Source organism: Nycticebus coucang, chromosome 10 (genome assembly GCF_027406575.1).
Source record: "Nycticebus coucang isolate mNycCou1 chromosome 10, mNycCou1.pri, whole genome shotgun sequence".
NCBI lineage: Eukaryota > Metazoa > Chordata > Mammalia > Primates > Lorisidae > Nycticebus > Nycticebus coucang.
This window is the reverse complement of record NC_069789.1, coordinates 40,854,903-40,868,467: the sequence shown is the minus strand read 5'-3', so window position 1 is coordinate 40,868,467 and position 13,565 is coordinate 40,854,903. Positions and strand designations below refer to the sequence as shown.

General features: G+C 37.3%; 1 protein-coding gene across 3 annotated transcripts in view; it reads right to left on the bottom strand.

The window, feature by feature from the left end:
* The window catches only part of RAB3GAP2 (RAB3 GTPase activating non-catalytic protein subunit 2), a 122,902-nt gene that overhangs the window by 16,496 nt on the left and 92,841 nt on the right, over positions 1 to 13,565 (bottom strand). For 2 of the 3 annotated variants that reach the window (XM_053606381.1, XM_053606382.1), the window contains exons 22-26: positions 8,643 to 8,748; positions 7,674 to 7,834; positions 6,428 to 6,656; positions 1,388 to 1,561; positions 1,180 to 1,286 (exon numbers count right to left, since the gene is read on the bottom strand). In XM_053606381.1, the coding sequence (XP_053462356.1) occupies positions 1,180 to 1,286; positions 1,388 to 1,561; positions 6,428 to 6,656; positions 7,674 to 7,834; positions 8,643 to 8,748 (777 nt within the window). The remainder of the gene's footprint in view (positions 1 to 1,179; positions 1,287 to 1,387; positions 1,562 to 6,427; positions 6,657 to 7,673; positions 7,835 to 8,642; positions 8,749 to 13,565) is intronic. The other variant, XM_053606383.1, reaches the window with a different exon arrangement.

Below are 13,565 nucleotides of genomic sequence, written 5' to 3'. Positions count from 1 at the left end.
TCCGTAGAGAGCCTAAATATGATTACCATTCAGGATGTAGAGGGTGCTGAAGAGGGTGCTTTGAGGGGTCTTAAGAGGATCCCCTGTCCTAAAATCACTTTTTGGTTAAGGTTTAATCGATCCAAGACCCTTCCTTTATTTAAATCACTTATATTTTTAGTATCTTCCTTTAACATGTAAATGATTAGAATTTTTGGAGAAAGAAAAAGTATCCTTACTATTAATGTACAAGCCTTATTTAACTCGCCTGTGAGAGTTCTTTTATAATAGTGCACCCTCCAGTAAGGCTGTTAAAGAATTTTGATTTGAGAGGAATAATTCACCAGATGACTGACTAGGGAAGCCTAAGTGAAGGACTGATCGGCATAAACACCTCTGTATGTTTTTACACCTTATTTTATCCTGGTAACTTATTACAAAAACTAGTGGGAGGGGATTAAAAAAAAAAAAAATAGGCCAGAGATTCGGTGATTCACCTGAACCAAACACTCATCAGTAACTCACCTGGGATACCAACCCAGTCCTCCTGCCTCCAGGCTTAAGGCCTTGACCCTATGCTGCTTCCAGACTTGCAGTGAACGGGGGGAGACAGTGGCTACCAAAAGTGACAGAAAACGATGCCTGAGCACAGCTGAGGGGCCAACAAGGCTGACCCTGAAGTAACATCAACCCTGTACACAATAACCCTTTTTGGATTATTCTTCTAAGGCAAATAATAAGAGAAGTAACAAACAAAGATATCTGACGACAATAAGGTTGACATCTGGCTCTTTACTCTGACTTTTATGATGACTGTAATATTAAGAATATCCTGTCAGGTAGGTGTCATCTCATTCAAGGACTCAGAAGGAAATAAAAATATACTTGTCATAACCTAACTAGTGAATAGGGCAAACAAAACACACTGGTTTTGGATAAAGAGGCACCGATGCTTAAACCCTGACAGTTAGCAGTGTGTCCTTAGGGAAGGAACTTAACTTCTCGGAGCCCCGGTGTTCTTTAGAGTGGCAATGGTGACAAAACCTACAATTCGTAGGTTTACTTTAAAGATTAGGAGGTAATATCAGAGACACTACAAGGAAAAAGCCTGTATCTATAAGCTATTCAACTGAATAGTGCCCACATGTGTACAGTGTCAAGGCAGAAGTAGAATGGACACGGAAGACGTAACAATCTTACCTCTGGATCTTTATTCCACTGAACAACATATTCCCAGCAGCAATGTGCGTGCAGCACATCCAGCTCAAGGCTACAAGGAAACTGCTCGTAGGCTACACCCAACAAGTCTGGAAGTCAGAAGAGGGTATGATGTTATTTTTTTCCTTAGTGAAAACTCAGCCACCTATCTCTACTCTGGATTTCATATTTCTCATTATTTGTGTATCACCTGGTATAGTTCCTAAGTCCATCTCCACCTCTGATACCTCAAGGAAGCCTCTGTTAATACCTTCTCTGGGTTCATCTGGGTTTTCAACATCTCTTTGTATATTAGCCAGTTTTAACACTTCAGGGCTGAAGTCTTGTTTAAATATCCACTTGGCTACACTGTCTGCAATGCCACCTGCAGGTTAGAGACAAGAAAGAAAATGAAAATTTACAACTGATGCCAGTCTTTGCCAATGGGAGCCAGAACAATGCATGGTGAGCATTTCCTTAATGAAGAGATCTAAGTGGCACATCCATTTCTGAGCCTGAAGGTTTACAGCCGTAAGATTTACAGCCATGTGAATACTTAACACTCAACTTGTGGGATATGTGCTATCACAGGACATCTTTATACTTTCAAAAAAATACTAGATAAATATAAATGCACATGCACACATTTGTATATCACATACTTTCTATGTCCACAAATTTAAAACATAACTTACCAGACACAGATGACAGAAAGAATACATCTTTAAAACACCTTCATTTAAATTATAAATGAAATAGATCACTTAGCTCCTGAGGACATTATATTACCTTTTTTTTTTTTTTGGCTGGGGCTGGGCTTGAACCTACCACCTCCGGTTTTTGGGGCCAGTGCCCTACTCCCTGAGCAACAGGCGCCGCCCTTTATATTACTTTTAATACTCAACTAAATAAAATATGTATGGGCTAAATTTAGACATAGCTAGTCAACAATACGACAGCATGCCATGTTTTAGTCATCAATATAGTACAAAAAACTGTAAATGCATTCTGGAAAGCATTCAAGACATCTAATGAGAGTCCTGTTTATTACCTAAAGCAAATTATACTTTCTTCTATAATTTACCAAAAGTATTTCTCTTAATCTTCCTTCTGATTTTGATTCAAATCAAAATATGTCTACAAAAAGAATGCATAACACAGAAAACTCAAAATTATCAGTGAAAATAAATGAAAGCTATGTTCTTATGTTTGGCTTCTAAATCATTTGGTAATTCCCATTCTAGAATTAAACCCCTGATGATATTGCTTAGGTTAATATTCAAATGGTCTACACTTTCATTTTCTGGCACCATCTAGTATATCAAATTCACAATTAAAAAGTTGTCACAAATCTTATAAAGAATGAGAAAATGAGTTAAAGAAATATCAATCTATAAATACCTGGGTATTACAGACCTAGACACAAAGTCATTCCTAGATCAAATGCCTAACAGAACTGCTGATAAAAGTAACTCAAAATGTAAGGTGCTTAGGTATTGCAAGATAAAGTACAGTAATCCAAATGACACCAGCACAGGAAAAAGTGACACATCAGAAAGAAGGAATAAAGTTCTGTGGAGATTAGGAAAAAGAAAGGAAAATTTGCAGTTGTGGATCATGAAAGGTTTCTTGGAAGAGACAGTGTTTGAGTTGCACCTTGAAAGAGCAGAAAGATTTAGTTATCCAAGAGTGGGAAAGGCAGATAAATGGAAGAGAACAGGTTAGATGCAAAGATGAAAGTCACAAAGATGTTTCACTTCAGCTTTTCTAGGAAGCAAGCAAGAAAGAAATGGAAAAATTACTTGAATTCAAAGTCAAAAGTTCTTGAAGAGCACGCTTAAGTTTGCACTTTGTTCGAGCAGTTCTCAAACATAATGGTGTCTCATGACCCCCTTAAATCCTTTAAATAAATTTTTTAAATTTTAAATTATTGATACATAATAGTAGTATATATTTATGAAGCACATGTGACATTTTGATAAAGGCACACAATGTGTAATGATCAAATCAGGGTAACTGGGGTATCCATCACCTCAAGCATTTATCATTTCTTTGGAACATTCCAATTCCACTTTTAGTTAATTTTAACTATACACTGCATTATTAACTATTGTGCTAACAAGCACCAGATCTTATTCCTTCTATTTAATGTATTTTTGCACCCATTAACAGTTCTTCTTTATCCTCCTCTCCCTACTATCCTACTCAACCTCTGGTAACTATCCTTCCACTCTTCTTACCTCTGTGAGTTCAATTTCTTTTAGTTCTCATGTATGAGTGTGAACAAGTAGTACTTGTCTTTCTGTGCCTGGCTTATTTCACTTAACATAGTGTTCTCCAGTTCTATTCATGTTGTTGCAAATAACAGGATTTCATATTTTTATGGCTGAATAATATTTCATTGTGTACTATGTATAGATATTACATTTTCTTTGTCCTTCGTCTACTGATGAACTTATGTCTGATTGTATATCTCAGCTATTGTTAACAGTGCTGCAATAAACATAGGAGTGCAAATATCTCCTTGATATACTAATTTCCTTTCTTTTGGATAGATACCAGCAGTGAGATTACAGGATCACACGGTAGTTCTATTTTTAATTTTCTGAGGTACTTTCATATTGTTCTCCATAGTGGCTATCTAGTTTACGTTCTCACCAGCCATGTATAAGGGCTCTCCTTTCTCCACAAACTTACCAGGATTCATTATTGCCTTTTTGCTAAACACCATTTCCCAGGATTAAAATGAGACAGTTAAAACTACAGTAAAAGAATTATCGTAATTTTGATTTGCATTTCTTTGATGATTAGTATGCTAATCATTTTTTCATATACCTGTTAGCCAATTGCATGTCCCCTTTTGAGAAATGTCTATTCAGATCTTGCGCCCATTTTAAAATCAGATTGCTTTTCCTATTGAGTTGTTTGCGCTCCTTATATATTCTGCTTATTAATCCCTTATCAGATGGGTAGTTTGTAAATATTTTCTCCGATTTTGAGGGTTGTTTCTTTGCTTTGTTGACGTTTCTTTGCTGTGCAGAAGGCTTTTGCTTGATGTAATCACATTTGACCATTTTTTTCTTTTCTTTTTTTTTTTTTTTTTTTTTTGAGATGGAGTTTCAATTTGTCATCCTCGGTAGAGTGCTGCATGGCATCATACCTCACAGCGACCTCAAACTCCTTGGCTTATGAGATTCTCTTGCCTCAGCTTCCCAAACTGCTGGGACTATAGGTGTCTGCCACAATGAATGGCTATTTTTAGAAACAAGGTCTTGCTCTGGCTCAGGCTGGTCTGGAACCTGTAAGCTCAGGCAATCCACCTGCCTCAGCCTCCTAAGTGTTGGGATTACAGGCGTGAGCCACTGCACCCTGCATTCCATTTTTTCTTTGTCTATGTTAGTCTTATTCAAGAAATCTTTATCCAGACGATGTCCCGGAGTATTTCCCCAATGTTTTCTTCTAGTAGTTTCATAGTTTATTAGATTCAATCCATTTTGATTTGATTTTTGTATGTGATAAGAAATAGATGAATCCTTAAAAATTATTGATAACCCCAAGGAATTCTGGTTTATGGGTTATAGCTATTCATCTTTATCGTATTGGAAATTAAAACGAAGAAAGTAAAAAAATATTTTTAATTCACTTAAAAACGAAAATAATAATTGGCTGGGTGTGGTAGCTCATGCCCATAAGCCTAGCACTATGGGAAATCGAGGTGGGTGAACTGCCTGAGCTTAGGAATTTGAGGCCAGCCTCCCCATCTCTACTAAAAATAGAAAACTAGCCAGGTGCTGTGACAGGCTGTAGTCCCAGCTACCCTGAGGCTGAGGCAAGAGTATTACTCGAACCCAGGAGTTTGAGGTTGCTATGGGCTACCCAGGGTGATAGAGTGAAACTCTGGCTCAAAAAAAATAAAAATAAAAAATAAATAAATAAAATAAAATAAAATAAAATAAAATAAAATAAAATAAATAACCTGTTGTCCCAGCTACTTGGGAGGCTGAGGCAAGGGAATCGCTTGAACCTTAGAGTTTGAGGTTGCTGTGAGCTATGATGCCACAGCATTCTACCAAGGGCAACATAGCGAGACTCTGTCTCAAAAAATAAAAATAAATAAGTAAAATGAAAATAATAAACCCATTACATGCTAATATTTTATAGGAGTAACTATATTTCTCAGAGCAAAAAAAAGATATTTAGCAACAAATGTGGTCCTACTTTATACTTTTGTAAATCTGTTCAGTGTATGTATGTGTGTGTGTGTATATATATATATCGTTTTTGTTTTGTTTTATTTTTTTGAGACAGAGTCTCACTCTGTTATCAAGTGCCAAGGCATCATAGCTCACAGCAACCTTAAACTCTTGGGCTCAAGCAATCCTTTTGCCTCAACCTCCCAAGTAGCTGGGACTACAGGTACCCTCCACAGTGCCTGGCTACCTTTTTAGAGATGGGATCTTGCTCTTGCTCAGGCTGGTCTCAAACTCCTGAGCTTAATCCACCCACATTGGCTTCCCAGAGTACTAGGATTACAGGCGTGAGCTACCACGCCTGGCATTCTAGAGCTTATATTTCGATTCTCCAATCGCCTTTGGCATTCCATCTATTGTGCTTTATTGTATTGGTTTAATATATGAGGAAAATCTGGCCTCAAACAGACACATAGGTGAAAAAGGAAGGATTTCTGAGGTCCTCTGCCCACTCTTTGAGGACCACTGCTTATTTTGTTATATAGGAAGTACATGGGGGTTCTTGAGCATAGAAATGACTGAATCAGATTTATAGAAAATTAATCCAGAAGTATATAAAGGGTTATTATTATTATTATTATTATTTTTTTTTTAAATTTCAGCTTGCTTGTTCATTCTTCATTTGAAGTACTTTTTTTTGTTCATTTTCTTTCTTCTTTTTTTAGATGTTCTCTCTCTGGCGATGCTCTGTCCCCTTGCCTCCCCAGTAGCGGGGATTACAGATGTCCACCACAACGTCTGGCTATTTTTGATGTTAGTAGAGACGGGGTCTTACTCTGGCTCCCTGCTGTTCATACAGGTCTCGAACCTCTGAGCTCAGGCAATCCACCTGCCTTGGCCTCCCACAGCGCTGGGACTACAGGCATGAGCCACCACGCCCGGCCAAGGGTTATTATTTTAATAGAAATGTATTCTTCTTTCCTTGTTCTTTTAGTTATTTCTATTAAAAAAAACCTGAAACAAAAATATGAATGCAAATGCTCAAATGAGCTTCAGCTTACCTTTTCCTCCTTCTAATAATTTTTTAACAGAAAGCCTTGGAAGTGGCTCAGCCTGTAGTGATGACACTTTGGAGGTTCTAGTATTCCCTCTGCTGTGAAGCAGAGTCTGCAGGATGAGACAATCTTCTAGTTGTTTCAGCAGGAGTTTCCAATATTCAGTGTCAAGAGAAAGGGCTTCCCACGAATCAGTAAGGGCCTCTGAATCAGCACCCAAAACTGTTTGGGAAAACTAATAGAAAACACATTGGTTATTCTCTGGTAAAGACTCTGAATCAACGTTAGCTTGAATGAGCTTTTAACTTGGAAGCTGATGGACAGTCAGGATACACCACACAGAAACACATCAATGCTGTTTCACAAACACAGTAGACCCTCCACCTCTCTACACTGACCACGTCCTCAAGTTGAGTTGATTTTCATAGACTGGACATGCACCACATGTACATATTAATACAGTAGCCCTAGTCCCTTATGTTGACCACCTCCATATGTTGGCCAGTTTGTTAAGAGCCCCTTAGGTGGTCAACTTACAGAGGTTCTACTATATTACTACTTGGCTAAAGAAACACAAGGGTCAGAAATAGACTGGAGCGTCAAGGGCCAGCATGATGAGTTTGGACATTTATAAGGAGCCATGCACTAACAACCCCAATTCAACCAGTGTGTACTTCAAAAAATATATAGTTTTTTCTATCAGTACCAATCAGGATACTAACCATCTCTTCAGAATGTACTCATCACCCTAAAAAATGTATCTGAAGTTTCATTTCTCTCCATCATTATAAACATTTCAAGCTGGCAATGTCAAATTTAACCTATAAACCTATATCGTGAAGTAACAGACCTAATTAGGTATCTCATCCAAACTAATGTTAACACCCCATAGAAAAAAAATTATTTGATCCACCATGAGATATAAGGGAAAATTGAGTCCTCAACAGATGAAGAAAAACACAAAGTAAATGACAGTAGGAAACTTGTATTTGAGTCATTCAATACTAGGTTTATAAAGAGGAGAGAGGTAAAGATAATCACAGACCTTTAGAACTAAGAAAGAAAAACCTGAAAAGTGATACAGTTTAACTCTGATCTCTTTTAGATGAGGTCAAACCCCAAAACAAATAAGAACCTGCCAGATGTACATTTCAAATTCTAAATGTTCTGTAACACTGACAATAATGTACCCTCAAGAAAGAAAGATCATCCCCTTAGCTGACAGAGCAGAGTCACACCTCTGTCTACTTACTTTTTTTTCTGTCATGTTGTTTGATATCTGTGCAGCAACGGAATGCCCAACATGTGCAGACAGAAGGGCAGCTCCATTGTTCTCAGACTGAATACAGGCCGTGCGCATCTGCTGCCACCAAGGGGACACGGATTGGGAATCCCAGGTCTCATCAATGGCCACTATAGGGATAGGGAGAAAACTGAAAGATAAACTCTTAGGTTGTCAGTTTTTTGTCTAATCTTTCATATTAAACAATGTTCAAGTTAAATTTCACACTGATGTGCCTGTTTCTCAATGACGTGGAAAATAAATCTATAATCTGTTTTAGTTAGAACACTTGTATTACATTATATTCCATTTATTTGTATTCTTTTAGTCATTTTGCTTCTGAATATTAAGTCCTTATTTGAAATATTTTCATCAAAAACCAGTCACAATTTACCTTACTAAGGAAATCTATCACTCATGTTGTTGTTGTTGTTGTTATTATTATTATTATTCTTTTTGAGACAGAGTCTCACTTTGTCACCCTTGGTAGAACGCTGTGGCATCACAACTCACAGCAATCTCTAACTCTTGGGCTCAAGTGATTCTACTGCCTCAGCCTCCCAAGTAGCTGAGTTTGTTGTTGCAGTTGTCATTGTTGGTTAGCTGGCCTGGGCTGGGTTCAAACCTGCCAACTTCAGTGTATGTGGCTAGCACCACAACCACTGAGATACAGGCACCAAGCCCACTCATGTTATTTTTTATGAAGATACAAAATATAAATTTAATATTGGTAAATTAAGGCATACTTCAAATATATTAGGAATGATTAATGCATAAAAGAATCTCTATGGTAAAAGGTTTTATACCCTATGGATTCCTTTTGTAAAAGAACTATCCTCCTTTCCAGTTTTAGTGGCATTTCATACACTAAACTTTGTTCCCAGGAACAATAGCTGAAATCTTGAGAATGCTGCATTTTAATATAGACCAGCACCCTACCTTTCATCTTGCTCAGGAGGGAAAGCATTGTATGAAGACAGCACACAGACTGCGGTTTATCCAAAATATCTTTTTCCTTAGAAAGCCACACACTCAGGAGCAGAGACTGAAACCAAATTTAAATATTATTCAGTCTAAAGAAATATTTAACATAAACAAAATCTACCATTTTTTCATTTATCATTACACGTGTGCATATGGATGATGCAGCTCTCTGAGTTGGAAAATAAGTGGCTGCTTGTTGTATTATGTAACATGAAGGTGCAGAACAATGTACCTTGTCTACCTACAAGATTATTAGTTGCTGGATATGTAAATTCCACCCTTTTCATCTCTTCTTTTGGTTAAGCACTTCTCAAACCTCTATTAAGAAGCATATATTACCCCAAAGACACTACTAAGTGAGCACGGATTTGCTGAAGATAAGCAAGGTGCCACTCCACTCTCTCTCTCTCTTTTGTTTTTTTTTAGATACAGAGTTTCACTTTGTCACCCTCAGTAGAGTGCTCATCACAGCTCTCTAGAATGACGTCACAGCTCACAGCAACTTCCAGCTTTTGGGCTTAGGCGATTCTCTTGCCTCAGCCTCCCGAGTAGCTGATCCACTCTCTTGATTGGAGCGAGAGGGGATCTTGTGGATATAAACTTAAGTCCATTCCAGAAGACTTAAGTGGAAATGGCCTGGGCCTCGGTCACCACTCCGCTGCTCTGCATGCCTAAAGTGGCAAGAGGGGGTTGGAATGTCCAGCAGGGGATGAGAAGCTAGTCTGGGAAATGTCTAGATGGAAATCAGCAGCTTAGAGATGGGATATGAATAAAACTAAAAAGCAACTGACAATTATCCTCAAGCTGTAGCTACCTAATCTATGGGCTTTAACTTCTCATTAAAACTCCACCAGAATGTCTTTTGATCTGTAGCTTAGTGCTCCAATGTCCTTCACCCTGATAGCTCTCTTCTTTGAACAAAAGATTGCCTATTTAATTGAAACAAGAGACCTTTTCACTTTGTATACATACGCCCCTAAAACACCAATAAAAAGGCCTTGAAAATTCAGCTTAAGGCAGTGCCTATCTACCTTGCTAAAGGCTGACATGGTGAAGTCTCTTAGGATCAAGAAAAAGAAACCGTGTGTGTGTGAATTTATCACGCCTTCCCTCCCCTTGTCTGCTGAACCCCTCAAGGTTGGGCAATGTCCCTGCTTGGGGAACTCCCAGTCTGCTGTGTAGCAGCTCCGTCCCATCCTGGGTCACTGCAGAATTTGAAGCTGTTGGTTTTACCCTTGCTGGCTATACAAAGGCACTGCAGACTTGCCAGTGGGAAACAAGTATACAAACCATCAAACTCTAATTTTTACGTCACTAACAAGTTATGAACAACAGATTTTAAAAAATACTTAAGCCAACATAAGTGATTTTTAAGATGCCAGCATATCAACTTAAATTTGAAACATTTTTAAGATTTATAAAACTGGTCACAAATAATAAAGTTTAACGGTATGATGGCCCATCTATAACTACTGGTATCTATGAAAGTCCTGATGCCTTACAATACTGTTGTACTTTTGTGTGAAAAACAGATCTAAAATAAAAAGTTGACTTGCCAGTTTAAATTTATTAGTTCAAAGAATTTTAAAAAATTAACAAGGGTTGAGAGTTGAAGGAGAAGGTGTGAAGAAAATGAACTTGCTGAGAATGATGCAGGAGTTACTGTGAGTAACTGACACGCACACCACCTCATCTGATTTTTAACAACCTCTGCAGCAGGAATGATTGCCCAGATTTCAGAATGATAAAACAAGCTCATAAAGGAAATCTAACTAGCCCAGCATCATACAGTTAATCAGTTAGAACTAAAATTTGAAACTAGATCTTCCTGATTTTAACATGTATTTTCTTTCCTTTAAAACATTTTCACATTAAATGAGTATATACACATATACATATAAATTTGTACATGTAATTTACATATACATACCCCCACACATTTTAATCTTCTATTTTTCCCTTTTTATGTCTAACTTCCAACTCTCTTCCCCACGCCAGCCCCCTTTCTATCTCTCCCCGTATAGAAACCTTTCATTGAACAACCAAATATGCCCTTTCATGCTCATAAAATAATGACAATGTTAAATTGCTTGTCTATATTGGTAACAAAGACATTCTATAATCAGTAAAAAAAAAAAAAGGCCTCACTGTTTTGTATGCATATGTGCTGGGAAACAAATCCAAAGGAAATGTGTGTGTGTATTGGGGGGGACAGGAAAAAAGGTAGAATTTTAGGGTCTTTGTTACATTGACACTAGGCTCACTCTGATTAATTTAGGTACAAACTGCATATAGAGCTTATTATTAAAATACACCAGGTTTCTAAATGTAACTATAGGTTTAATGTGTCAAAATGTGGTTGATACTGGCAACAAAGTTTTAAAATATGCATGGGGCGGCGCCTGTGGCTCAAGTCGGTAGGGCGCCGGCCCCATATACTGAGGGTGGCGGGTTCAAATCCGGCCCCGGCCAAACTGCAACCAAAAAATAGCCGGGCGTTGTGGCGGGCGCCTGTAGTCCCAGCTACTCGGGAGGCTGAGGCAGGAGAATCCCTTAAGCCCAGGAGTTGGAGATTGCTGTGAGCTGTGTGAGGCCACGGCACTCTACCGAGGGCCATAAAGTGAGACTCTGTCTCTACAAAAAAAAAAAATATGCATCAAAACTGGCAGTCCAGAAGGTTATTTTAGATTAAGGCAAACAAACAAACTAAATGCCAGGACTATGACCTCTCTTCATACTATGAACTCTTCTATTTTTGTCTCCAACTAACCACCACCTTTGGCAAATTCTAAAAAAAAAACAAAACAAAAAACCTATTTTTGTGCTTAATTCCTTTTCATGTCTGTCCCTAAAGTTGGCTCCTATCTCCTGCCCAACCAGGTAATGTGTTAATAATCTAGAGTATGTTTTTCTTGTTTTTTATATATTAAAAAAAACTGCTAACAATTAAAAATTTTATTTGTATGTAGAAGATCAGTATAAAACAGAAGATTCTAAGGGAATCATCAGACCACAATGATTTCATTTTAGAATCACTTATAAGAATATAAATAAATTTTAAACTTTCTTCTGTAAATTAAAATTACAGGAGAAGATTTTTGCAGTGTATATTTCTGACAAAGGTCTAATAACTAGAATCCACAGAGAACTCAAACTAATTAATAAGAAAAGAACAAATAACCCCATTACTTTGGAGGCAAGAGACTTAAACAAAAACTTCTCTGAAGATGACAGGCGAATAGCCAACAAACACATGAAAAATGCTCAACATCTTTAATCATCAGAGAAATGCAAATCAAAACCACTTTGAGATATCACCCAACTCCAGTAAGATTAGCCCACATCACAAAACCCCCATCTACCCCAATTGGAGTAGATGTGGGGAGGGGGGAATATTTCTACACTGCTGATTGGAATGCAAACTAATATGGCCTTCTAGGAAAGAAGTTTGGAGAATTCTCAAGGAACTAAAAGTAGACCTAGTGATAGATCCTGCAATTACTCTACTAGGTATCTAACCAGATGATCAAAAAATCATTTTACAACAAAGACATTTGCACTAGAATGTTTACTGCAGCCCAATTTATAATTGCCAAGTCATGGAAGCAGTCCAACTGCCCATCAACTCATGAATGGATTAAAAAATTGTGGCATATGTATACCATGGAATACTATGCAGCCATAAAAAGGATGGAGACTTTTACATCTTTTATGTTTACCTGGAAGGAATTGAAACATATTCTTTTTAGTATAGTATCTCGAGAATGGAGAAAAAAGTACCCAATTTATTCAATACTATTATGAAACCAATATATAATCACCTACACATTTATACGAATGATAAAATATAACTATAGTTCAGAAAGAAGAAGGGGAAAGGAAGGGGTGGGCAGAAGGAGGGTATTTGGTGGGACCTCACCTATTGTGCACAATGCAATGGTACACTTCAAAACTACTAAGAGTAATGGAACATCTCAAGCAACTGGAGAAAGAAGAACACTTCAACCCCAAATGCAGCAGAAGAAAAGAAATAACCAAAATCAGAGCAGAATTAAATGAAATTGAAAACAAAAGAATTATACAACAGATCAATAAATCCAAAACCTGGTTTTTTGAAAAGATCAATAAAATAGATAAACCTTTGTCCAACCTAACCAGGAAAAAAAAAGAGTAAAATCTCTAATTTCATCAATCAGAAATGGTAACGATGAAATAACAACAGACCCCTCAGAAATTCAAAAAATCCTTAAGGAATACTATAAGAAACTCTACTCTCACAAATATGAAAATCTGAAAGAAATCGACCAATACCTGGAAGCACGCCACCTACCAAGACTTAGCCAGAACAAAGTGGAAATGTTGAATAGGCCTATATCAAGTTCTGAAATAGCATCAACTATACAAAATCTCCCTAAAAAGAAAAGCCCAGGACCAGATGGCTTTACGTCAGAATTCTACCAAACATTTAAAGAAGAACTAGTACCTATACTACTAAACCTCTTCCAAATTATAGAAAAAGAAGGAATATTACCCAACCCATTCTACAAAGCAAACATCACTTTGATCCCCAAATCAGGGAAAGACCCAACAAGAAAAGAAAATTATAGACCAATATCACTAATGAATATAGATGCTAAAACACTCAATAAGATCCTAACAAACAGAATCCAACAACACATCAAAAAAATTATACACCATGACCAAGTCGGATTTATCCCAGGGTCTCAAGGCTGGTTCAATATACGTAAATCTATCAATGTAATCCAGCACATAAACAAACTTAAAAATAAAGACCATATGATTCTTTCAATTGATGCAGAAAAAGCTTTTGATAATATCCAGCATCTCTTCATGATCAGAGCACTTAAGAAAATTGGT